The sequence below is a fragment of the Poromitra crassiceps genome, assembly GCF_964638095.1.
Source record: "Poromitra crassiceps genome assembly, chromosome: 2".
NCBI lineage: Eukaryota > Metazoa > Chordata > Actinopteri > Beryciformes > Melamphaidae > Poromitra > Poromitra crassiceps.
In genome coordinates, this window is record NC_139624.1 from 64,177,673 (window position 1) to 64,203,387 (window position 25,715).

The 25,715-nt window shown below is 44.4% G+C and overlaps 1 protein-coding gene across 2 annotated transcripts in view; it reads left to right on the top strand.

The window, feature by feature from the left end:
* Positions 1-25,715, top strand: part of gfod1 (glucose-fructose oxidoreductase domain containing 1) — a 50,542-nt gene continuing 24,827 nt past the window's right edge. For both annotated transcript variants that reach the window (XR_014552481.1, XM_083632023.1), the window contains exon 1: positions 1-762. Coding sequence is in view for 1 of the 2 variants with exons in the window: in XM_083632023.1 (XP_083488149.1) it covers positions 510-762 (253 nt within the window). In the remaining variant the exon portion in view is untranslated. The remainder of the gene's footprint in view (positions 763-25,715) is intronic.

Genomic DNA, 25,715 nt, shown 5'->3' on the forward strand with positions numbered 1-25,715 from the left:
GCTGCTGCTGCTGCTGCTGCGGGGTCCTCCGGGGAGCCGAGAGAGAGAAGGCGAGAGAAGGATCGGTGTGTTACACAGCCTTCCTCACCTAAAGGACCTGTATTGGCTTCTTCTCGCCTTGCTTCACCTGAAAACAGGGCGCTACGGAGAACAGCCTGGAAGAAGAAGGTGACATGTCCTTCATTGCCTGCCCTGGCGCAGTCAGTGCGCCGCTCGCTGCCGGCAGACGCGGATGAGGTGAAGCGCTCAATGGTGCGTTTACGGTTCTAATTTTCACATTAGGAGGCCTGGTCCGGGTCGGTTTCCCATTTGTTTCTGGCTTTATTATTTTTATTCTTTCGCAATACATGCCCGATCGCCGAGCCGAAGCGAGGAGAAAATGCAGCAGCAGCGCAGCGGGTGTTTGGATGCAGGTGGATGGCCAACCTGATGACGGTCCCAGCCAAAGCTTCCATCCACAGCTGTGAAAACAAAACAACCCCCCCAAAAATATAGTCTAAAAACTCGTCATGCTTCCCGGGGTGGGCGTGTTCGGCACCAGCCTGACCGCCCGGGTGATCATCCCGCTGCTGAAGAACGAGGGCTTTGCCGTCAAAGCGCTGTGGGGCCGGACGCAGGAGGAGGCGGAGGAGCTGGCCCTGGAGATGGACGTGCCCTTCTACACCAACCGCATCGACGACGTGCTGCTGCACCACGACGTGGACCTGGTGTGCATCAACCTGCCGCCGCCTCTGACGCGCCAGATCGCGGTCAAAACCCTGGGTGAGTACCGCTGCTGCCTGCCTGCCTGGGCGGCGGGATGGGATGGATGCTGCGATGGCTGTGATGATGAGCAGCTGCAACAGGGGAGGTCATGCCTTCACTTGTCAACTTGTGGGTAGGGGGTGTGAATCACCTCCCACAATACAATAATCACGATACAATAATATTGCGATTTTTAAAATATTGTGATTTATTTTTCAACTGCAAATTACTGGAAACTTTATCATATTAGATTCTAATACGATAAAGTTTCCAGTCTGTTCATCTCACTTCAGTCATTTTTATTGTAGTAAAATTGGATTGTCAAGCACAGAATGACCAACACTGTCATAAAATGCTGAATAATGTTGCATGCACTTGACAATTTATATAATAAAATATTGCAATACTTGGCATTTGTGCAATACGATATATTGCCACGCAAAATATCGCGATACCATGCTGTATTGGTTTTATCCCTCACCCCTAATGGATACTGCTGCTGCTGCTGCAGCCCTGTCTGTGATGTGCAGCCAGGCGGACTGCTGCAACAATGGAGGTCATGCCTTCACTTGTCAGCTTCTGGGTTTATGATAGTCTGACTCTGCAGCCAGGGGCGGATATAGAGAAATATTCATGGGGTGGCAAAGGGGTGGCATGAAGATTTTAACTCATTGAGTACCAGCCACTTTTGGAGAACGGACGCTCCCAGTGCCAGAGTTTTCAGAGCGTTTTCAGTGATTTCTCGAGGCCCACAGAATATTGTGTGATATTACTATGTAAACACCGAACACGCACAAAGAACGAACTGGCTCTATTGTATCATCAGCAAAAAAAAGTTTATTGATACCATTTTCCGTTCTTTAGTTATGAGCCGGAGAAGATAGGTCGTTTTGAGCAAATACAGGCGTTTCAAATTATTAGCTGAGATATTCCGCCTTTTGTGAAATGCAGCATTTCAAGCACATTCACTGAGTCTGAAGATAATATTTTCTGATGTAGTGACGTGGTGTAGTTGTGTGATGCCCTGCGTGCCCCACCCCCCTCTCCCCCCCTCCCCTCCTCAGCTGCAAACTCCTCCCCACACTACACAGCCTCACGCACCCACTCTATTTTCGGAGTGCTCCGTTTGTGTGTGCCGGGCGGCTCCCAGCGCGATAGGGAAGAGCCAAACCGGACTGCTGAATGGTTTGGCGTCGGGTGCTGCTTTTCTGGTGGCTAATCGTGTGGAGAAACTATACAGACAGACAGACAGAGACAGAGGGGCTCAGTTGTGTGCGCGGATTGACTCGTGTTCGCAGCCAACGTCAGCTCCAGACAGAGCAATCTATATGGCTCTGGCTGCAGCATGCATCGGTTTCTCTTTGATCACAGCTTTTTCCTCCTGTTTCTCAGGACCTGTCTCTAATCTGGAGAGCACTGTCGCCACCTAATGGGTTTGTAAAATAGGTTATAGACCTCCAATAGCTACAATATTTGTACAGGAGATGCAGAAGGCTTTGATCGACGTCCCACCGTCAAAAAACGCATTGGATGTCGAAAGACGTCCTTGGCACTCTACGTCACTATTTAATTGGACGTCGAAAGACGTCCATGGCACTCAATGAGTTAAGGGGTGGCAGAAATATATATTGCTGATTTAATCGCATATATCAATATTTGCTTGGAAACGCCCCAAACTGAAGATATTTTAACTCAAAAACATTGTATTACTTTGGCACAAGTGAAGCATTGAATAGACATTTCGAAGGTGGCATTAGAAATAATTGAATGAATTGTAACTTAATCATCTGTGTATAAAATCCACTGTATAAAAAAGCTGACTTGCCTTACCACAACATTTTTCACTTTTAGACCAGCAGGGGCGACCAAAGCTATGCAATGACTGTTGCAATAGAGCTCAACAGTCATGTGACTTTTCTTGTCCCAGAAGCGAATTCCCCATTGTCTCCATAGACATTTAGAAAAATCCTTATCCACCTTATTTTTGGCGGCCATTTTGCCTTATGTTAACTATGGGTTCTATTTCCGGTGTAACCAATTTAGATAACCCCCCAGCCCCCGACAAAAAAAACGTCTATGAGGATTTTACCCTTTTACAGCAGAGCCATTCTGCTCTACAGCCGTGTCGTTCGGGTGCTGGGATAACGTAATGCATTGTGGGTAGTCAGCTACTAACTGTAGCTAATGTTAGCGGCTAGGCTAACTAGCTATGTTACATGGCAGTAAAACGCCACGAAATTGATTTAACTTTTAACCATTTCGAGTAACACACATTTCGAGTTTCCATACGGACCTCCAGCGTTGGTTAGTTGTTTATAACGTGACTATATTTATAACTTTTATAACGGACTCCAGCTTCCGGTTTATAATTCGGGTCTGCAGCCAGAGTATAACAAAGGAAATGGCAAGCGGCAACAATGAGTCACGTTAAACCGGACCTTGTACCCACGATTCTTTTTTACAGTGGGGCATTCAAAAATAAGGTGGATACAACGAGTTTTTAGGCTGAACCAAGCCAACCAGTCTTCCAGAGAATCGTGAGTGACCAAACATGTTACTTGCAGCAAAGAAAAACCAAAAATAAATGTGTGTGTGTGGGGGGGGGGGGGGGGGGGCAATCGATTTTTTTTTTCTTCCCTGCAATTATTTTTTGTTTTTGCTGAAAGTGAAATGTTTTATGGTCACTCACGATTCTCTGGAAGACTGATTGGCTTGGTTCAAGCCTTAAAACTCGTTATATAAGGATTCTTCTAAATGTCTATGGAGAAAATAAATGGGGAATTCACTTCTGGGGCAAGAAAAGTCACATGAATGTTGAGCTCTTACTAGGTAACTATGTTTGTATTTGTCAGCTGATTGTACCCCTATCAGCGGTCTCTTCTTCATTTTAAACTTAACACTAGGCTCTTTCACACACAGATCGTGGCAAAAAAGCAGTTTAGGAGTCCCGCAAAGCCCGCAGCCTCGCCACAGAAATTGCTTTCACACAGAGCCAAGCAGCATGGCCACATTCCCGTGCTGCAGTGTACTTTCAGGTGAAATCCCCTGCTCCCGGATTGAAAGGCGAGCACCACTCGCATGGTGGGCGGACTCGCCTTAATATGAAAACGCATGCATCTGCTCCTCAGACCAACTCGCCACAGACAGTTATAGCCCTCTGAAGCTTATTATTATATCCGTTAATTTTACCTACTAATGTCAACATCGTTTGAGCATAAAGCCTAACCGCACGGAGCATTCCTCCTGGCGTCCCTGCAGTCATGATTGTATAGGCTACTTTTTTTACTTTCACTCGTGCACTTTCTTGCTACATGAGGTGATTTCCCCTGTAATTTTTTTATGAATGAGCTGACCATTCGCACCTTTTCCGGCTTGCTGCAACGACGCTTTCAAATGGAGGCGGGTTGCCAGGTAACCCGGTGCTGTTACTACCTACCGTGGCAGGACAAAAGGCGTAAAACAATTATCCACCAACGCGCATTCACGACTTTCACATCGGAGGCGCGAATCCTATTTTCCGTGCATTTTTCGGCTTTCAAGGCCGGTGTGAAAGAGCCTACTGACTGTTGTGTGTTGTGTTTTCACTTACTGTCTGTTTCAACCTCCTGCCCCCAATATGTTCCAAATAAGTTGAAATAAGATTCAAAGTGATGATCAGTGATTATCTAATTATCAAGACAAGCTTTCCTTAACGGTTTAATAATTTTGTTGAGCCTTTATAGGTAGACTCGCTCTTTGACTGCATATTTGAGCATGCATGACACACCTTTAATCAATACTAGTAGCGAGCCGCTGCCTTCTGCATGCAGTGTTTGTTTGCTATGCTAAGTAACGTTAGCTAGTAGTGGGGATACCACCATCGTCGATGATGTAAACAAACACAATGCGCTGCATCACACGTGTGGCTGAAGACTCGCTGAAACACTAGTAAACAAACATCGCAAACTTTGGACTGTGCACTTTTCTTTCTTCATAGATTAGCAGTAGGTATTACCTCATTCTTTCACTGTGAAGAAGACTGATTACTTCTCTAGCCGCAACACACCAGTCGCAAATGAACACACGCAGACAGACAGTCAGCTGTTGAGGGGAGGTACCAGTGGGAGGTACTGTAGCTCGTGCTGCATTCACTTGCTGTGGGAAATCAGAGCTTTGCTGTTGTAATGTCCGACGAGCAAGTACTTTTGCGTTGGAATTTGATTGTCCACAACTGGGGTGGCAACAGGGGTGGCAAGGCCTCTTTTAGGGGTGGCAGCTGCCACCCCATGCCACCCCGGTAGATCCGCCCCTGTCTGCAGCGGAGCAGACGTGGGGGCAAGTCGAGGTGGAGTGTGTGCTCTATGGGTAATAACAGAAGGTGTGGCTGCTGGGGATAAAAGGATGGTTCATGTAATCTAACCAGCTTATCTTCTCGGTCATGTCATGAAGTTGTCCTCGTGTCTGGCTTGTGTGTAGGTGTGAGGCTCAAGTCAAGGTGGAGTCGGCCAGGCATTAACTCGGTAGTGCATGCCATTGCTGCCTAAGTGCTCTTGAGCAAGACACTGAATCCCTGGCATATGCAATTCCAGTGACCTTGTGCAACATGGCCAACAAAATAACCTTCAGAGAGAGAGAGAGAGAGAGAGAGAGAGAGAGAGAGAGAGAGAGAGAGAGAGAGAGAGAGAGAGATTTTCCTGCTGGCCCTGATGAATTTGAACTGGTAGTGACCTCCTGTGATAGGATACAATATGAATGTCACACATCATGCTGAGATTTGTATTGCATCAATTATATACTCACACCTAATGCAGAAAGCCTTCAACTTCATGTTTTCTCCCCAAGCATCGTTTTGCTATGACATGCTTCCCATGTGCTGGTGATGCCTGGAGTATGTAGAAACTAAGGAGCTGGTTTGTCAGTGTTAAAACTCTGAAATGGATCGACTATAGCATAGCAGCATCAACAACCGCATGCATTATCTATTCTAGCCCTGCCCATGACTTACTGGTACAGCAGGTCCACCTACAGCAATGGGATCAGGAGGCTGATGGACAAACAGACCTGAAGTACTGGATGCCGTGGATGTGGATGTGGTTTTGTGTGGTGCTGCATGCCACTGAAAGCAAGGTCTTGGCCAAAGTCTGAGCTGAACTTACGTTAGTGAAAGTGACATATGCAGAAGCCCAAGAGAAGAGGCCTGAATGGAAGAAAAGAGGGACACAGAGAGAGAAGCTGTTCTAGTTTGGAGGATCTGAATGTGGAGCGCCATACTGGGTTATGTACGAAAACACACATTGAATCCTACCTACAAAACAGTATACAGTGGGAATGTGGAAAAGCAACAAAAATAACATACATGTTGATTCATATGTACCGTAACAGCAACACCTATAGTGGTACAGCCATTGCCCAGTGTATAGCCATAGCCCAGATGTGACATCACATTTTCACGAGATATACAGTAGCCTATATTGTTGGAAGAGCTATTTAGGGCTGGCAGAGAAGTCACTCAGAAGGGTACATTCACAGCACTGCACTAATGATGGGCCTTGTTATGCCTGTTGACTGTGGAGCTGCTGCTCCACGACGTGTCACTTCCTTCCCGTCACTCGTCTGCCTGCACCACCTGACTGCAGGAGACTCTGCATTAACATCCGCCATCAGTGTACGTCAGCATGTGAAAGCGAGAGAGAGAGTGTGTGTGTGTGTGTGTGTGTGTGTGTGTGTGAGAGAGAGAGAGAGAGAGAGAGAGAGAATGTGAGAGAGAAGGAGGGGCTGTGTGTGTGTACATCTTACTTTTGAGGTCTTGTGACTAGGCTGCTAATTTGAATTCCTGAATTGTCGTTCACACCTCAGTAGTTAGTGTGTAGTTACTAGTTAGGCAACTTTCATCTGCACCTTTTGAATTGTGGTGTTGTGTTTTGAGGCACTAATTCAAGTTGTTTGAACACACCTGTTGACATGGAGGTTCAAGGTCAACTGACATTAAGTGTCATCTATCTTGTATTGATACAAGATAGATGACACTTTGATGGTCCCCTTGGGTATAGTCTCAATGCCAGACCCATGAAAGTTCTTACGCTGATACACTACGTTACTGCATGCTGCAGTCAGATCTCTCTCTCGGTCTGGGACTCTTTCCCTCAGTCAGCTGGGGGTCGGAAGTGAACCGTTCACTTGGCCAGTGATTGACCAGTGGTGGATTCAGTCTTCCCCATCAGTAAAGACTTTGCGTTCAGACGACAGGGGAGGCCCAGCCCATTTTTCGAACTGCTCTCTCATTGGTGCTACGACCTGTCACTCATTCAGTTTCAACCCCCCTAGACCCGCCCTCAAACCCCAGAAGTGGCTGTGAAGTGGCACAGACTAATTTATGTAGTATGCGGAGCGCAGCGATTCAACATAATATTTGAGTCTGGGGAGAGACTACCTTGGGTACAACTATGGAGTTAGAATGCCTTCCTTGTTCCTATAAACAAGGAATAACAACAACTTTGGATGAGGGTCCGTTTTGACAATGTAGCCCTGATTAGGGCTCATCATGTTAATTAATTCGATAATAAACTATGAGGGCAGTATTAAAATATGTGTATCATCATCATCATCATCAGTATATAAATGGAAGCTGGGGCTCTGTCTGTTTGTTTCTCTGTTTGTTTGTTTCTCTGTCCCACTGTGATTGTCCCACTCTGATGTCATAAATCCCACTGTGACATCATCCGTTATGTCATAAATCCCACTGTGACATAATCAGTGATGTCATAAATCACAGTGATGTGTGACATCATCAGTGATGTCATATATCCCACTGTGACATCATCAGTGATCAGTGATGTCACAAAAAAGAAGTGGGAGTCTGCCTTCAGACCCCTGTCTTCAGCCACGGACAACTGAATGTTGCCAGCTCCAGGACACGTGATCCAGCATCCCTGAAGTATACCATCAAGGAGCAGCCAGGGCGAGGCCGCCAGCAGCCGAACTGTGTATGCAAGCTGCAGGGCCAGCTGGGTGAGCTGCAGGGTGGGTGAGGCTGCGTAGCGGGCGAGACTATATCGAGCACGCGTAGCGCGCGAGCCTAGTAACTAAAAGGGAACAAGTGGGCTCTGCGATTTTTGTCCCGGAAGTGATGTCACTCAACTGGAAGTGATGTCATCAGTGATGTCACTTGAGCAATTGTGCATTGTAGAGAGAAAAGCCAGCACTCCAAATGTCCTTTCATAGGATTTAAAGGAGAATTTCAGTTTATTTGAACCTGGAGCCCTCTCCCCACATTAATTATGATCTGACGACTCACCCAGTGTTCTCCGGTGCGATTCTGAGCCTCCTAGGCGTTGTTTTGAGCTAAATAGTTAAAATATATATAAATAAATAAATAATAAATATATATTAAAAAAATAGCTAAATAATACCTTTTTCAAAAAAAAAAAAAAAGGTCGGTGACCGAAACATCACAAAATAAATTCTTTATTGCAAGTTTGGACGGTGTGCGGGACTCCCTTTTTACATTTTATGGACACTTTGTTCCTGTCCGACGCATCTGCCCGAAAAAGAAAAAATAGGCATTGTGACATCATCAGTGATGTCATAATAGATAGATAGAGGCATAGAGGCATATATGCCCTCTATGGGCATAGAGGCATATATGCCCTCTATGGGTGGAACACTGCTTTTTTTTTGCCCTCAAATCAATGGGAGATTTGGTACAACCTGACGTCACGTTGTCCCCAAAGACTATGGGATTTCAAGATAGTTACTCCCCTACTCCCCCTGTACCCTTTCGGCTCCTCACAACTCCAAGCCTATTCCCATGATGTCACAAGCATTTTCCTACCAATATGGTGCTACAATACACACAGCTCATTGGCTGTTTGTGTCACTTGACCTGTTAACACTAGAACCGCCACTGTGGTCAGTGGGACCGTTTTGATATTTTCAATGCATGTAACTCTATTTCAATAAAAGATATGACCCTGCCTGTCCATGACTTTTCCTAAATATGTGTTTTTTACTATCTATCTACGTTTTAAAGTTGTGTCATGAAAGGCAAGAGAGTAATAATAATTTAATCCTTGGAGCGCCATCGCGGTCACAGAGACTAGTGCAGTTTGTGAATGGAGAGTGTAGCCTATAGCGCAGCCAGTGCACTTGTCGCCACATGTCAGAGCAGCAGCATGTCTCTCTCTCCCCTCTCTCTTGTTCTCCTTTTCTTTCTCTGTCTCTCTTTCTCTGTGTCTCTCTCTGTCCCCCTGCCTCTGTCTGCACGGAGCGTCCCTCTCGTTCTCGCCCTCTCTCCGCTGCCGATATCCCCCTCTCTCTCTCCCACTTTCACCGTGCAGATCCCTCTCTCTCTCTCTCACTCACTCTGCTGCTTGTACGGAGCCGATCTCTCTCTCTCTCTCTCTCCCCCTCTGCCTGCAGCGCACGGAACCTTTCCCCTCTCTCTCATATGATGAGATTTGGTCTCTCAGATGCAAATCTGATGTAGCCTAGATATGATTTTGTCCAGAATTCCATATATATTAGGTTGAGAGACAACAGAGAATGCCTAACAGCCTAAAATGTATTTTCCTGCTTCACTTTCGACGGGGAGGACTCGGAGAAGGCATGGTGAAGTGACACTCACCTCGCTCCGACTCTAGCTGGCTACTCAGCTCCTGCAGCCTCACTGACGCTGTGCCCCTGTCTGTGAACAGCGTCCTGTCCAGTCGCACCTTCGCAAACAGATGCGGGATTCCCGCAATCCTGTACCCAATCTCAGACACTGATTGAGCAGAAAAATCGCACACCAGCTATTTCTGTCTGTGTTTGTTTGTTGTTGCTCCGTGAGGGTTACAGAGCGCCCCATGCAGGAGGCTGTTTCGCCAGCCGGGGACTGGGAGGAGGGAGGGGGAGAACGCTCTGCGCTCGAGAGGAAAACTTTTGCACAACTTTTGACAAGAATCATGGAAAAGAGAGAAACGAAAATTAAAAACGGATTTCATGGCGCGGTATATGGCAAGTTGGACAAGGGAATGACGTGGAGAAATCTCGCATTGTGATTACATGAGCGTGAGAGCGGGGCATTTGTCCTGACTATTGTGCTGTGCTGCGGTCTCGCGTCACTAGTCTCTTTTAACGTAGTTACACAAGCCGCCACACACACACATGGGAGAAAAATAATAACATTTCTAGTTCGCCACTGAATGGCCAAATTGATATAACTTTCAACCATTTTGAGCAACGCTGTTTCCATACAGACCACCAGCGTTGGCTAGTTGTTGATATTTATAAAGATATTGCAGCTCTCATATAAATTATTTTCGAGGCGGTGGGCAAACTGTAATGGCGTCGATTTCCGGGAAAAATTCCTGAGCTGAGCACAGCCAAAGGGTATAGTATAGACAAGAGGATACGTCATTTCTTGGTTTTTCCCATAAGTTTTTTCAAATCACCGTTTTGTTACATATCTGGGGGGTTAGTCCCCCTTTAAGTTGTGGCTCGGTATCTATGTGTAAAGATAAGGACACTGTGGCAACATTCAGCTTCACACTGCTGCCCTGTTTGCCTGTTTGCTTTGCTAAATTCCGTGGAGTGTCAGTGTGATCAAATAAAAGGGGCAGGCTTCAAGTGCGGTAGCCATACCATGACTACACTAATGTCAATACACACGACACATGCACATGCATACACCTGCGCATGCACCTGATGTACACAGTAACACACACACACGCACGCACACACACACACACACACACACACACACACACACACACACACACACACCAGCACCTCACGTTTGTTCTGCTGTGCAACTGTTGGCAACCCACTCGTAGTGTAGCGAGTGACTCACTATGCACGGATAAGTCCAAATGAATGGACCTTCCTTAACTTCCCCTCCACATTGATGGGCTTGTCATTCTGACAGCTGAAGTCCACATTGAGCTCTGCGTGTGAAGGTTGCTCAAGCACTGCTGAGCAGCAGGCAGGATGGCTAATCATGCCCCAGTGAACTTGACTCAAGCTGCAGAACAGCCGTGGCAACTTGGTAATGGCCATTCTTTCTCTCTTTCTCTCAGCTTCAGGCTTCATTGTCTCAGGGCCGCCTGTTCCTTCCCATCTAGCTCTCTGCCTCTGTACCTCCGCCACTGACCGCTCAGTCTGGCTCAGAGAGGACTTGGTTGGTCAGAGTCAAAGACACCTCGAGCGATGCACGATGCTTCCAGGAATGTCTTTTGCTGTCAGCGCAGTGACTAGAAAGTCTGGCTGTGTGAGAATGCAAAAAAGCCACTTCCTCTTGCGTCAGGGTGTGTGAGGTGATGCTTATCTTGCCTGTGGCTGGCTTCTATTTGTCCTTTACTGTAGGCTATTTGCCAATCTGAGCTCATGTTCATCTTAAATAGAGCTTTCCAGAAAGTATGTTCATATATATTCAATAGTTTCTGTGATAGATTTCCCCAAGGTGTCTTCCCTGCTTGCCACCCAAGGCATGCTGGGACAGGTGGTTCCAGTCCCCAGTGACCCTGAAAAAGAATAAGCGGTAAAGAATGAATGAATACCAGGGTAAGTGGAAGGCAAGGCACTAGCCAAATAATATAAATATAATATTTATTTAATGTAAACTCAATGACATTTATATATGGCAGGTAAAATGTGCCTGTACTGTAGTGCAACTGTCTCAGTTAATTTGGAATGCCTTTGTACAGTACAGCAACTGTAACTGTAAGCAAATGGGTAACTGCATTATAACATAATTCAATTAAGATTTGATGTTTTTTTGGCTTGTCTAAGCCAATTAATGCCCTTTTTCAAACCAAGGAGCAGCACATGTTTGCTGTGGGGAGAATTGAACGCTGACCCTAAACTAATGGACACAGACCTACTGTCCTGTAGGAGGATGAGGGGAAAACACTGGTGTGAGTCAGATGTGACCCACGTGTTGTTCAGGTTTTTCCTGAGTAGGCTCGTCCCCTCCATCCAGCAGATCAGCCCCATTAGGTGCCATTACAGCAAACCAGTCGGGCCTGTTCAGCCACATCTCTCCTTCAATGGGGATTTTCTTCTGCCGTTCTTCTCCTTTTCTCCTTTCCTCTTTCTTACTACTATATGGCATTCCTGAGGCGTCTGATGTCACACGGCCTTTCTCACACTATTCACTGTGTTGGGAAGCAAATGTCAGAGGGAGACTGTCTGCACAAATACACAAACATACACAAATACACACACACACACAAGCACGAGCGAACGCACGCATGCACGCACGCACGCACACACAGACACACACACACACACACACACACACACACACACGCGCGCGCACACACACACACACACACACACACACACACACACACACACACACCATTCTGCTTTCAAGACAGACTTGTGTGAGGCCCAAGCGTTTATTGGCCTGCAGCTTGTGAAAGTGCTACTTCTTCAAAGATTTGAAGCTCCTTTGGTCTTTTTTTTATCCATTGGAATCCCTGGAATATATTAGCATTTCTAATGCAGTCAAGGCCTGAGGTATTGAGATTGTTGTCAGAGCCTAAAATATTCACTATGATAAATCTAAGTATGTGAGAAATCATGTCTCAGTAATAAAGCGTTGCCGTGCTGTAGAACAGTGGTTCTCAACTGGTGTAGCCTCAGGACCCACTATTTTCCTTGTCATGAAGTCGCGACCCAAATTTCAGATTTTTTTTTTAAACCACTCAAATTTATTGCACAAAAAATAGCACATTAATTTAATACACAATGCCTTCATGCACTGTTATAATCCTCAAATGAACAAAAAAGTGCAACAGAAGTGCAACTAGGGCTAAAAAACAATTTAAATAAGGCAGACTTGAATTACAGGCCTATATGTTTTTAAATTTAAACAAGTCAAACTGGTCATGCTCAGAAAGTCTTATTTGAACTGTATGAAATATGAAATAAAAGGCAGACTTGAATTACATGCCTATATGTTTTTAAACAAGTTAATAATAATAATAATAATAATAATAATAATAATAATAATAATAATAATAATAATAATAATAATAATAATAATAATAATAATAAAACAAGTTAACCTGGTCATGCTAATCCAGTTTCAATAGTCTGAATTTAACTAATATGAAATAAAAAGGCAGACTTTTCTTGAATCACAGGCAGGCTATATGCTTTTTAGTTAAACTGGTCATAACTTTTTATTAAACTGGGGCCATGCTAATCCAGTTTCAATCATCTGAATTGAACTAAAATTAAATATGAAATGAAAAGGCAGACTTCTCTTGAATTACAGGCAGAGCATATGCTTCAGCTTGTTAAACAAGTAAAACTGGTCAGGCTAATCCAGTTTCAATAATCTGAATTTAATTCAAATGAAATATGGAAAAAAAAAAAAAAAAAAAAAAAATTGGCCAATGTCCGCAACCCAATCAAAACGGCCCCGCGACCCACCTTTGGGTCGCGACCCACCAGTTGAGAAACGCTGCTGTAGAAGGATTTCACTTCAGAATATGTTGCAAAATATGCAAATAATGGCCAAAAATGAATATCACACAAAATAAATGAGTTATTTATCAATTTAAGTCAGTAAACAGGTCCTTGATCAACGTTTTCCCCCACATTGTCCCTGCTGTGTGTGTTTTGGGGTGCAGGTTGTGTGTATGTGGGCCAGATGCTGTGAGAGTATCTGAGAACTCAACTCAAATGTAACCTGAGCAAGAGAGTTTCACCTCCTTTGTGCACTTTTGCTTTGTACATGGAGGAAGTCGTGGGAGAGAAGACGACGTTCAAGCTCAGCGCTGTGTGGGTAAACACACACATACATACACACACACACACACACACACACACACACACACACACACACACACACACACCTCTACTCATCTATAACTGAACAAGTGTGAAACCGCAGTGTGTATTTCGAGTGAGAAGGAAGTCTTTTAGTTGCTCCCACTTCTTCATTGATGTTTGTGTAGCAGTTGAATGGAACAAAACACATAGGAGTGGAAAAGGTTGTGGTGGTGTAATGAATGATGCATCCAACATGACTACACATCTACTATGCTGATTTGAAATAAGCGTCAGTTTGATTTCAAAGGCAGGGTCAAGTCATCTTTGTCTCCGATGCTTTTTCTTTATTGGAAATGTAAATAATGAATTGGGTGGCTAGATCAGATAGATAAATCAAAACTAAGCGAAATACACTTCAAGCTGTTGAACAGCTTCCCCAAGGCAAAAATTTATCTGATCTCTCTCTCCCCCTCTCTCTCTCTCTCTCTCTCTCTCTCTCTCTCTATCTGTCTGTCTCTCTCTCCCCCCCTCCTCTCTCTCTGATATCAGTGTTAGAAGCTATCAGGTATCAGGTCAGCGTGCATTGAGCCGCACAGCCAGACGCTTCCTCATCCCTGCTGACTGGACCAGCCGTCTAGGAATAACATCTAATATGTAATAATGGTGAAGCAACATAGATGGGCCATTTGGGTAATTATGATCGCTAACGGTAAATATTACGGAACATGTGATCCGGAACATAGGACAGTGCGATAAAAAAACAAACAGGGAAACAGTATCCTCCCTTTCTAAATCAATGGGAGCTTTATGTGCAGAAGCAGAGTTTGTGATTCTGAAAATGAAAACTCACCTCCCTGATATGAGTGTGTTACAAGAAACCCTAATGTTGTTTTCCCCGTATATCTTTGTTTGCTGCTATAGCCCACCAAAGGCAATATTACCCAATTGCTTCATATTGAGACTGGCTGGCACCCTATACTGGAGGATGGCACCCATATGAGTTTACTCATTTGGTGATTTCACACAGAAGATGATATCAGGGAAGGCAGGGACAAGATCAATTGGATGAAGGCGAAACATTGGATGAAGACCTCACAGACGGTGAGGTTGATAGTTCCTCAGCATGATTGTATCTTGACAGCTTGGCCGTCGTGGAGCCTTTGAATTAGTTGAGGAAATCCTGTAGTTGACTTCCACCCTAATGGAAATCCCCTCACTGTCACATGCCTCATCATGGTGCACTGAAGTCATCCTCCTCTGCCAAAGTCAGTGTGGCCATCAGGAAAGAATGTGATGACAAGGGTTCTAACTTCTATCCCAGTTAAGGTGCTGTTTATTTATTTATGTGATTCATCAGTAGCCCACATGAATAAGCCAAATATTCAGACCATGGTAACTGACTCATTGTGAGTCACACAGACTGTAAAAACCAGTGGTGAACAGAACAATGTGTCTTGCCTAATTAAGTATTCTGATGGATATGTAATTTAACAAGTATTTTATTTATTCAGGTTTCTCATAGACTGGCGAAGAGTTTCTGAGGGTTATAGTAAGCACTATATGAAATTGTTTGGACTACAGACTTGTTTTTTTAATTGATTTGCATTGAATTGTCCTATCTGGTTTGTTAGCACTGTGATGAGCTCTGAGGCACCTGCTCCAGCAGGCCACCCAAAGGCGCAGTGCTATTTATAACCTGGCTGCAAAGGGCAAGCGGGCGTCATCATAAATGCATGTTCCCACCGCTAACGCTCTTATGCAACCACACTCCCGAGTCCCGAGCGCCGATGAAGCACCTCAGCTGAACTTAAAGGGCTAGTTGACCCAAATTCGCTGATTGCGTGACAGCCTTCGTAGCGTGAGAGATGAAGGCAGAGATTAGAAAATGGTTCTTTAGTCAACTGTTTTGGGAGTAAAATTAGATGGCAGTCATTTTCAGGGGACTTTCCTGGGTGTGACATTTGTAGGTCAGAGTTCTGTTTTTCTAGCGATGCTCAGATTAGGCCAAATTAACATGGAAGTGTTTAAAAAAATCCTTTTTTATGAAGTGAAAACCTCTTTGCCTAAACCACTTGGCCTTTTTGAACTGAGAGTTTACATTAGGAAACAGAATGGTTTGGAAATGGAAGGAAACGGTTACATTTGGTCCATTGAACAAAAGTGGGCCATTGAAAGAGCAAGTCAAATAGTTAAATCAAATTTCCTTTCCGCTTTTGACAAATCTCACGGATTAAAACTTTAACCCCGAGGCTTCATACAACTGGGCTTCACGGGACTTTCCAAACCTGAACCAATGGCCTTAATGGCAACTCTATTTTCTTTGCTGCGATTTCCTTTGTGCCGGTCAGTCTTTGCGCCGGTCAGTGTGATGGTATGATTTCCTTTGTGCCGGGTCAGTCTGATGAATGAAGGCTTCTGGGTTTTGGTTCAGGCAAGTCAACAAGGCGACCCGTCAACTCAACGTCACGTATATAGGAGAAGGCTGCAGACACAGAATAGCCCCGTTCCCAGGCCTTCTCTCTCTCGTAGCGTCGGCAGTTTGTTTCCCACTGGTTCAAGTTCGTGTTCTCCTCGACGCCCATTAACATGCTAATGACAACTTGGGATTGTGTGTATGAGTGTGTGTGTGTGTGTGTGTGTGTGTGTGTGTGTGTGTGTGTGTGTGTGTGTGTGTGTGTGTGTGTGTGTGTGTGTGACGTGTGTGTGTGTGTGTGTGTGTGTGTGTGTGTGTGTGTGTGTGTGTGTGTGTGAGAGAGAGAGAGAGAGAGAGAGAGAGAGAGACGGCGAGAAATTGGCTTTGTCTGTCAAATGAATGGCTGATGGGGGGGGAGCTGAGAAGTGAGCATTTTTGAAGAATAGGGGAGAGTAGAAGACCCCCACTGGTATTTTGGGGTGTTGGTCTTGGGGTGGAGTTGGGGGCTTTGGATGAACCACATTGTATTATTAAGTCTGGGGCCAAAGGAGGGGCCGCCATTCATTGGGGAACTATTTTTGTTATTACATTTGAAGGATGGGTAGTGAGCAGGCTTTCGATGGGGAACTATTTGTATTATTATTAAAACTGAGGCTTTTGATGAGGAACTATTTTCTGTTGTTAAATTAAATGGCTTTCTGTTATTTATTATTATTTTTTTTTTTTAACCTTTATTTATACAGGGAAAAGGCCCTTGAGAGCGAACTCTCATTTACAAGAGCGCCCTGTTACAAAGAACACATACGGAAATGTACAGACAAAAATGATAAAACAACTGCACTCTTCACGTACAGTGCTTTCGAGGAGTACTTTAAATGATTCCAGGGAGATCAGTTGCTCCAATTTTAAAGTGTCCTGGAGCTGATTCCATCTGTCTGGTGCATAAAAAGAAAATGCAGTCTTACCTTGCTCAGATCTCACTCGCGGGACTGACAGTCTAATGTGAGATAGTGAGCGTGTCTGATAGTTTGTGTTAACATGGTTTAGAAGTGAAGACAAATACAAAGGAAGCTGTCCAATCAGAGCAATATTTCAATCGATCAATATTTATATGAAGAAACACAATCAATTGGCTTGTCCTGCACTGTGCGGATACTCAGATTTTCATTTATAGTAGAGGTTCTAGAGAATAGCAGCCGTTTTGTTTTGTTGGCATTTAAGACCAGTTTCATATCTGACAAGGCCTGCTGAAGACTGTCAAAGGCAATCTGAAGCCTTGTGACTGCCTGTGCAGGTGTCAGGTGCAGGTATTGGCTCAATCTGTGTCTGTTTGGATGAAGAACTGTTTTAACTCTAATCTTATTTTATGTACAACTTGACAACAACCTACCTGACTATTTTCAATTGGCCAATAGGATAAAGTAAAACACTGTCCAATATCTTATTGTAAGGTTGCTTGGTCTTTCAAAATGATGTGAGATTTCAGAGGGTTTGCTGGTTTAGCTTAGTTACTATTTTTCGGAAATATTTAGTGTTAGAGAAAATATAAGTTCCATGGGCATTTCCTAATCAATAAGCTAATAGTTGCATACGCATAATTAATGCTATGAGAATAGTCATTATTGAATATTGGGACTCTGTATGACATATCAGATGTATACATTGAGATTCAGTCTCTTCTATAACACAGTGTATAGGAGAATGTATGGTATTAAATATACTTTTATAAGACATCTTTCTGGCTCCTGGCTTCAGTTTATTTGCTTTATATTAGCTGTTACGTATATTACATTATAAAACGGCTCTCTCAAATCAAGCAATCTGATTGGTTCACAGCCATTGTATAAATCCAGTAACCCACTCCAATAACCCATGGCCATGGGTTATTGAGTTGCCATGGCAACTCTCTTACTAAAAGGCTTTGGTTACCTCAAATGACAGTGTAGAAAAAACAAATGGCGGAGACAGCTGTCAGATCCTTGTGAATCGATCTTCGCTTATAACTTTACTAATACTTTGCAGAAAATTATGTTTTGTACAAGAATAGACGCGGGCTAATGTCTTCTTTGCAAAAAAAAGGCTGTTAACCCCGCATTTAACCCCGTAACGTTAGTTGGTGTCGGGCTTTGCAGAAAGCTCTCAGCTTCTCAGCAAGCGCTGAGAATGCAGCGCTGCGCTCGAGCTGCGTGTCGGGCTTTCCAGAAAGCTCTCAGCTTCTCAGCAAGCGCCAGGATTGGCCAATGTCAACTTCAGTCTCCAGAACGATCCAATCAAATCACCCGCACGTTCTTGCGGTCCCGCCTTACAGTAGTGTTTCAACTGACTCTACCAGAATGCCATGGCAGTCGGACTTATAGTATTACTATTATTATTATATTATCATACTTGGAAACCGTTTTATAAAAGCAATATAGCACTCGAGCAGCGTGTGTTGTGGCATATATCCCGCTGCTCAGCAGTTATCCCACTCGGCCTGCGGCCTCGTGGGATAACAGCTGATCAGCGGGATATATTTGCCACAACACACTGGCTCTCATGCTATATTGCTTAATTAGCGGATGAGGAGTGGTAATTCCATTCTCTAACATTTAGTTTGAGTTAAGTTCTTTCATTTCACTAGAAGCTATTATCGTGTTTTATGTTTCACTAACCTCAATAACCCTCATGTCCAGCTGTTCAAAGAGGAAGGCACATGTGTCCAGCTGTTCAAAGAGGAAGGCACATGTGTCCAGCTGTTCAAAGAGGAAGGCACATGTGTCCAGCTGTTCAAAGAGGAAGGCACATGTGTCCAGCTGTTCAAAGAGGAAGGCACATGTGTCCAGCTGTTCAAAGAGGAAGGCACATGTGTCCAGCTGTTCAAAGAGGAAGGCACATGTGTCCAGCTGTTCAAAGAGGAAGGCACATGTGTCCAGCTGTTCAAAGAGGAAGGCACATGTGTCCAGCTGTTCAAAGAGGAAGGCACATGTGTCCAGCTGTTGGAGAATTGTCTCAGTGGTCCTAGTATGAGTCAGCAAAGGTAGATGCGGCTTTTACTCACTTCTAGATACTGTGTTTCTCGTCTGTACTCCACTCTTCATTTCACTTGAATATTTTATTTCTGGTATTTTGGAGGCAGGGAGTACATGTTCGTTTATTTATCCTTCATATTCCCCAGGTGAGCTTGTTATAATAGGGCTCTCAGATGTCCTTTATGTACTAGTGTTCAGGAATAGACCTGTCTATGTCTCCTAATTGCTCATGAGGGACCGGGGACAAGAAGCCGCACATACCTGCTCTCCCTCTGGGACTGAGGTGAATGTTTAGGTTTCACCGGTGCTTTTGAGGGAATTTTGTGCTTTGTCATGTTGGATGTAGTGGAGAGTGACAGGAATGATGAGGACACGCGACACAGGAGGGGAGATTTTAGTCCTGAAAACACAATAGTTCATATTGTTATTATTATTACTATGACTGTAGTAGTACTAGTGGTAGTAGAAGTAGTATTCACTTCCGAGAAACAATGATGTCACTGGTTCGCGGAAGTACAACAGATTTTGAAGCGGCAGCACAGAGACAGAGAGAACATTGTTGTTGTTATAGAGAACTGATTCTGTCAATATCTGAAATCCTGATTTCAGATAAATTAGATCATGCGTGCGGCAGGTGGAAACAGTGCGTTTGTGTGACAAAGAGGGCTCTTCTCTGTCATCTCCTCTGCGTATGAGTGTGTTCTGAGGCAAGATGAGAAGCCTCACCTAGAGAATGTAGCTTGAGTGGGCCAACCTGCCACTTTCTCTCCCTCTGTCTCTCTGTCTCTGTCTCTCTGTCTCTCTTTCTCTCTCTGTGTGTCTCTGTCTCGCTGTGTGTGTGTGTGTGTGTGTGTGTGTGTGTGTGTGTGTGTGTGTGTGTGTGTGTGTGTGTGTGTGTGTGTGTGTGTGTGTGTGTGTGTGTGTCTCTGTCTCTCTCTCATGCTCATCTCCATGAGAAGTGGAATACAATCTGTTCTACTTTGTATACCTCTGACTGTCCAATGGAGTGGATGAATGGATTCTGAATCTGAATCAGAAAACTTTATGTATAGATACTTAGCCAGCAGGTTTTGTTCCATCTTTCCTGCCTCGTCTCTCCATGTCTTTAACTTCTTATTGGTTTGGTGATGTTTCATATAAGGTTCATATGTCTACCATTCTGCTTCTAATTTTTGCCACAAAGAGCATTCCAGCTTGTTTTCATGCAGAGCTTAGTCACAGCACAGGGCTAAGCACAGGCACAAGGACTCAGCCGTCTTCCAGTGACTCAGCCAGTCAGTCAGTCAGTCAGTCAGTCAGTCAGTCAGTCAGTCAGTCAGTCAGTCAACCAGCCAGTCAGTCAGTCAGTCAGTCAGTCAGCCAGCTACTTATGTTTTTAAAATAAATTATATCATAAAAGTCATGTGCCAGGCAACCAGTCAACCAGCCGCCCAAATCCAGGGTTCAAGCCAGCCAACGAAAAAGCCAGTGGGTCAGTAAGCCAGCCCAACTAATCTCTAAGCCAGCATGGAACCCAGTGAGAATCTTAAACATGAAACAGAGATCAGTCCATAAAGCAAGGATCCACTGTGACAGTAGAGCAGGGGTTCCCAACCTTTTTTGCCTTGTGACCCTACTTTGATGTCACAAAAATCTAGGGACCCGAGTCATTCAAATTCCGGTACACCATCGATAATATTATCAGTGACATCGTCAGCGATTACTTCTGACTTCTGACTTTTTTGTCAAAATTCTGACAGTAAAGGTCCTTACACATCAAGAGCGATGCGAATATACGGCATGAAATTGCGATGCGAGTTTTGACCCACCTGTCAATCACAGCCACAGATGTGTACACGTTGGAAGCGAATTTCTGAAAAATCGACCGTGGTTCGAAAAAATAAACACCGCAATAACGCTCAGCGAAACTTCGCCGTTGGTATGCACGGTTGCATTAACTGATATAGGTTCGGAAAATATTATTGACGTGCAAATTAATCACACGAAAAAAACGCTCCCGATGTGTAAGGACCTTTACTCGGAATTCTGACTTTAATCTCAGAATCCTGATTTAAAGTTATAAACTCAGGCTAAGATTTTCATCTAAAAAATAAATAAAAATGAGAGTCACTCACAATGTTGATTGAGGCTATCTATGGTCCTTTGATGGAAGCCTTTGCAGTACATAGTGACATTATGTTACATTAGTAATGTCACATAATGCAACACTGTTTGGCTCTGACCTGCAATTACCACTCATCGCCATAAGTGTCACCCAAGAGAACGAAACTGAAATATTAGAGATTATCACTTTAAACTCAGAACTAAAAAAAATACTAAAAATCGCAAGTGAACCTAATCATCTTCGGTAGTATTAAATTGTGTGTGGTATGTAAAAAAAAAATCTAAAAATCAGGCGACCTTATTTAAATTCAATGCGACCCCTGCACTAAAGGCGCTGACAGGGTTCTGCGCAGCCTCGACTTGGAGCCTTGCCGCCGACTAGCGGCGACAGCGAGACTGTGCATACTCGTACGTAACTCGGCGCGTTGGCTGTGGTACACCTCCAAAACACTAGGTGGCTTGTGGTACACTCGTGTCCATTACATAATCACGCTATCATGTTGTTTACCAAGAACTTGCAATCATGTCAGTGGGGGGGACATTTTATTGTCACTCCACTTCAAAACTCATTTTGGTGAGCCTGCAGAAGGCTTTGCTAGATGAGGGACAAGCACTGTTAAATGAGGCAATTGCATTTCCTCATTCCTCACAACAGCGGATAATATGTGCACGGCCCAAACGGCCAAATCACAGCTCTCGTGCTGATCACGTCACGTCCGTGTTGACGCCGCGGAGTCACATTTTCAAGGAGCTGCACGCCCCCCCCTCTGCCGAGCTGCGCTGATAGGATGGCTAGGGGTGTCAAAAATAATCGATTATAAGATGCATCGCGATGCGGAGGCGCACGATTCTGCATCGATTCACAAATGTCAAAAATCTATTATTTAAAAATAATAATAATAATAATTTAATAATCAAATAAAATATAATGGAAGTACATGCAGTTGTTTATTTTAATTATGGATCATAATACAATGCAATTCCAAATGCACTTTTATTTTAAAAGTAGCCACAGAAAAAAGAAAGTGAGAAAAAATAAATCATGTATTGGGGAAAAAAATTGATGCATCGATTTAAGATGCATCGAGATGCATCGATAATCGTAATCGAATCGAATCGTAGCCCTCTGAATCGTAATCGAAATGAATCGTGAGGCCAGCGAAGATTCACAGCCCTAAGGACGGCCAGCTGCGGTGACCCCTCGGCGCAGTCGGCGCTGGCGATTTCGTGTAAGCCGGTCGCAAGTTGCAACCCTAAGGTTGAAAACCACTGCAGTAGAGTAATGAGTGGTGAGGTGAGGTCAGAGCAGTGGGCAGTGGTCGATGGAAACAGGTAAACAGGTGATTTTGCATGCAGTAGAGAGGGCAAGTTTACTCTACGCAGCTATTCAAATATATGCAGCAGGCCACAACTGTCTGCTGGTGTCCACAGCGGTTTTCTCACAAATGAGAGACCACAGGGCAGGTTAAGATAAGGGGTATGTTATGTAGTCTCTAATAACCTTCCTGTCATTTTCTACCATATGATGACTTGTATTGCTGCCCTGTCATGGGCCACAGTTGATCCTATCCTCCAAATCTATTGGGAGGGAGACATGAAGACATGAAGATAGCAATAAAGAGAGAGTATCTCAAGAGGTAACGATGAGTCAACGGTTGCCGGATAGTGGGAGAGACGTCAATGTTGATCTCAGCCTCATGTTATGATTCAGACTCATTCACACGTCAGGCTGTTATGTCCCATGTCTCACTAGTCACCATGCATTCTAAATGGAAGGCATTGTGAGTAGTGACCCAGTGAACATAAGCTTGTGACTTTTTTTTTTTACCCCCCCCTCCTTCTCCTTTTTCTCCCAATTGTTCATGGCCAATTTTCCCCTGCCTATTATGGGTCAAGTTTTCTTTTGGAGCTCCTCTCTCTCTCTCTCTCTCTCTCTCTCTCTCTCTCTCTCTCTAACTCTGTTCATGTGAGATAGGCGGGGCCAAGAAAAACACTACTGCGCACAATCTATGGGTCCACCAGGAAGTAGGAGTAGATTTTTGCTGCACACGCGCTGGATGAGCGACTTTCATTGGAATGAATGGGCCGCCATCTTCCACGCCTTCTCCAGTTTATTTTATACAGTACCTCCATGGTGTAGACTGGCACATGCTTCCTCGGATACAGTCGCCAGCCGCTTCTTTTCACCTGACAGTGAGGGGTTTCACTGGCATGACTTAGCATGTGTGGAGGAACACATTATTCCCCTCAGTTCCCCTCCCCACTGAACAGGCACCTCGACCGACCAGAGGAGGCACTAGTGCCGTGACCAGGACACATACCCTTAATCCGGCTTCCCTCCCACAGACACGGCCAATTGAGTCTGTATGGACGCCTGACCAAGCCGGTGGTAACAATGGGGGCTCGAACCTGCGGCCCTCGTGTTGTGGATATGCGAGGGAATAGACCACTACACCACCCGGGCATCTCTAGCTTGTGATCTTTAATGTGTTAAACCTAACTGTTTGTAAAGAATAACATCTTCGATGAGGAGTAGTGTGAAATATGTATAATTTTCTTTGAATTACCTCCTCCATCTATGTTTATTGCAAACTCGTTTTCTTCTGTTCTGTCTCCAAAATCAATCTGTCTCTCCACTCTTGCCCCTCTTCCATTCCTCTCCATCCATCTCCTCCTCTCTTGACCCTGCTGGTAGAGAGAAGGGGGAGGGTTGTTCATCACCATGGCAACAATCCCGTCTCAACCAAGCATCTGTGCCCAATAAAAGAGGCAAGTTCATCTCTAGCTGTCCTCTCCAGAGAAGCCCTGACACTGTGAGGCCCATGATAGCCGGCGCACAGCTGTTCAGAGGGAGCGTCTTCACCCCCCGATTCGATGAAGACGTCCACATCCGTTAGTCGTGGCCCGAAGGACCTTAATGATTGTATCTTAATGAGCGCTTGGCGTCTTTTATTATAGTGTCAACTCATTGTATGAGTGTTTTTTCTCATTGAGACTGTATGCAGATATCATGTCCATGCCAGCTCTTTGGGGACGGGCTTGTGGCTGAGAGGCACGCTGGTATTTGCAATGAAGACATAGGTCACTTGTCACTGCTTTTCACTGTGGAACTGCTGTCAGGTGTGTGTGTGTGTGGGGGGGGGGGGGGGGGGGGGGGGTTGAGCCCCAGGTGGTGTAAGTAATTTGAGATGTGCGCGACATTTTAAATCCCCGGTGTGAACGACATCGACCCCCCCCCCCTTCTGAAGAGAAGAAGAGACACATCGACCCCCCCCCCCTTCTGAAGAGAAGAAGGGACACACGCACACTATCTTCACTTGCTCAAACGGGAATTTACTACGTTGCCCCTTTTCTGTATTATTTTTAGCTGCCATTTGTCTATACTGTTGCATGATTTATTTATGGCTTCTTTAAAGTGGAACTGAACCTGTTCGTCACCTGCATAATGAGTCCGTTTCAGACTGAAAACATAGTTTGTCTAAGATGACAGGTTGAGAGGCGGGTCATAGTATCATGTCAATGATTTTATTTGACAATTCTGGGGACTGGATTGGGCTTTAGCCAATCCTGGCGTGTTCCGCCTCCAAATCGAGTGGGATTCAGTGTGTTGTGGCGCTCCCCTCGGGAAGAGCCTTTTGACGGGAGGAGTGGAGCTCAGCGAGCCACAGGCAGCCAGCTGCCTTTGTGTTGCCGAGCGGAGAGTGCAGCACGTCGGCCTGGAATCTCCGAAGTGCGACCCCTGACAACCAAGCTCTCGGATGCGCGCGCCATTATTGCTGCTGTAAATACGATATCCCTGGAATGTGCGTTTTAACGAGCCAGTTACATTTCTTTGCATTCTTAGAGATTATAGTTTTTGTTTTTTGTTCATGTTTCTAACAATTGGCCAAGTTAGTAGTTAGTTTATCGGATAGGAATTCTGCCAGATGAGAGGCACTAGCCGCCATTTTCTACTTCATTTTGAAGAGAAAATTATCCAGAAATGAAGATTTGATTGACAGCTGCATGTCATGATATGATTGGTTGAAATGGGGTAGAGATTTGATAGTACTAGGTGACGTCAGCAAACTGTACATTACTGTTATCAATGAAATCTTGAAAAATGAACTTTTGATGTGAAAAAGTGTGAAAAACTAAAGAAATTAGATTGTTGTGATTTTGTTTGCATACATTATTAAATAGGTGCACTGCATACCCAGGTATTTGAACTAAAAGAAAAGAAAAGTCATTTTTTGGTTCAGCTCGACTTAAGGCTTAAGGCTCTATGTTAGATTTTTGATTTATCACCATTAGATTTTCTTTCTATTTTATTTGTAATTTGCATTATGGTTAGGCTATGTCTTGAGTGGAACTATACAAATTTTCATGCCTATTGTATGTTACCTTTGTTCTAAAATGCCCATGATGCATCATCAATTATCCAAACACAGGAAGACAAGACATAATGTACAGTAGAAGACCAGCTCTGGTCGATACACGACGTTGGTCATGTTTTTATTGCTGTGGCCCCTATAATATAGGCTTTTTAATTGCTTTTGTATCCACAGATGAGTGCCTTTGTTTTTCTTACTGTATTTTTGTATTCACCTTATGCAGAAGAGACCGTCTGGCTTGAGAGACTAACAGGAAGTGTAAATACAATCGGAAGTTCCGATTGTATTTACACTTCCTGTGACTCATAAACCTAGTCTGACTCATAATGTGAG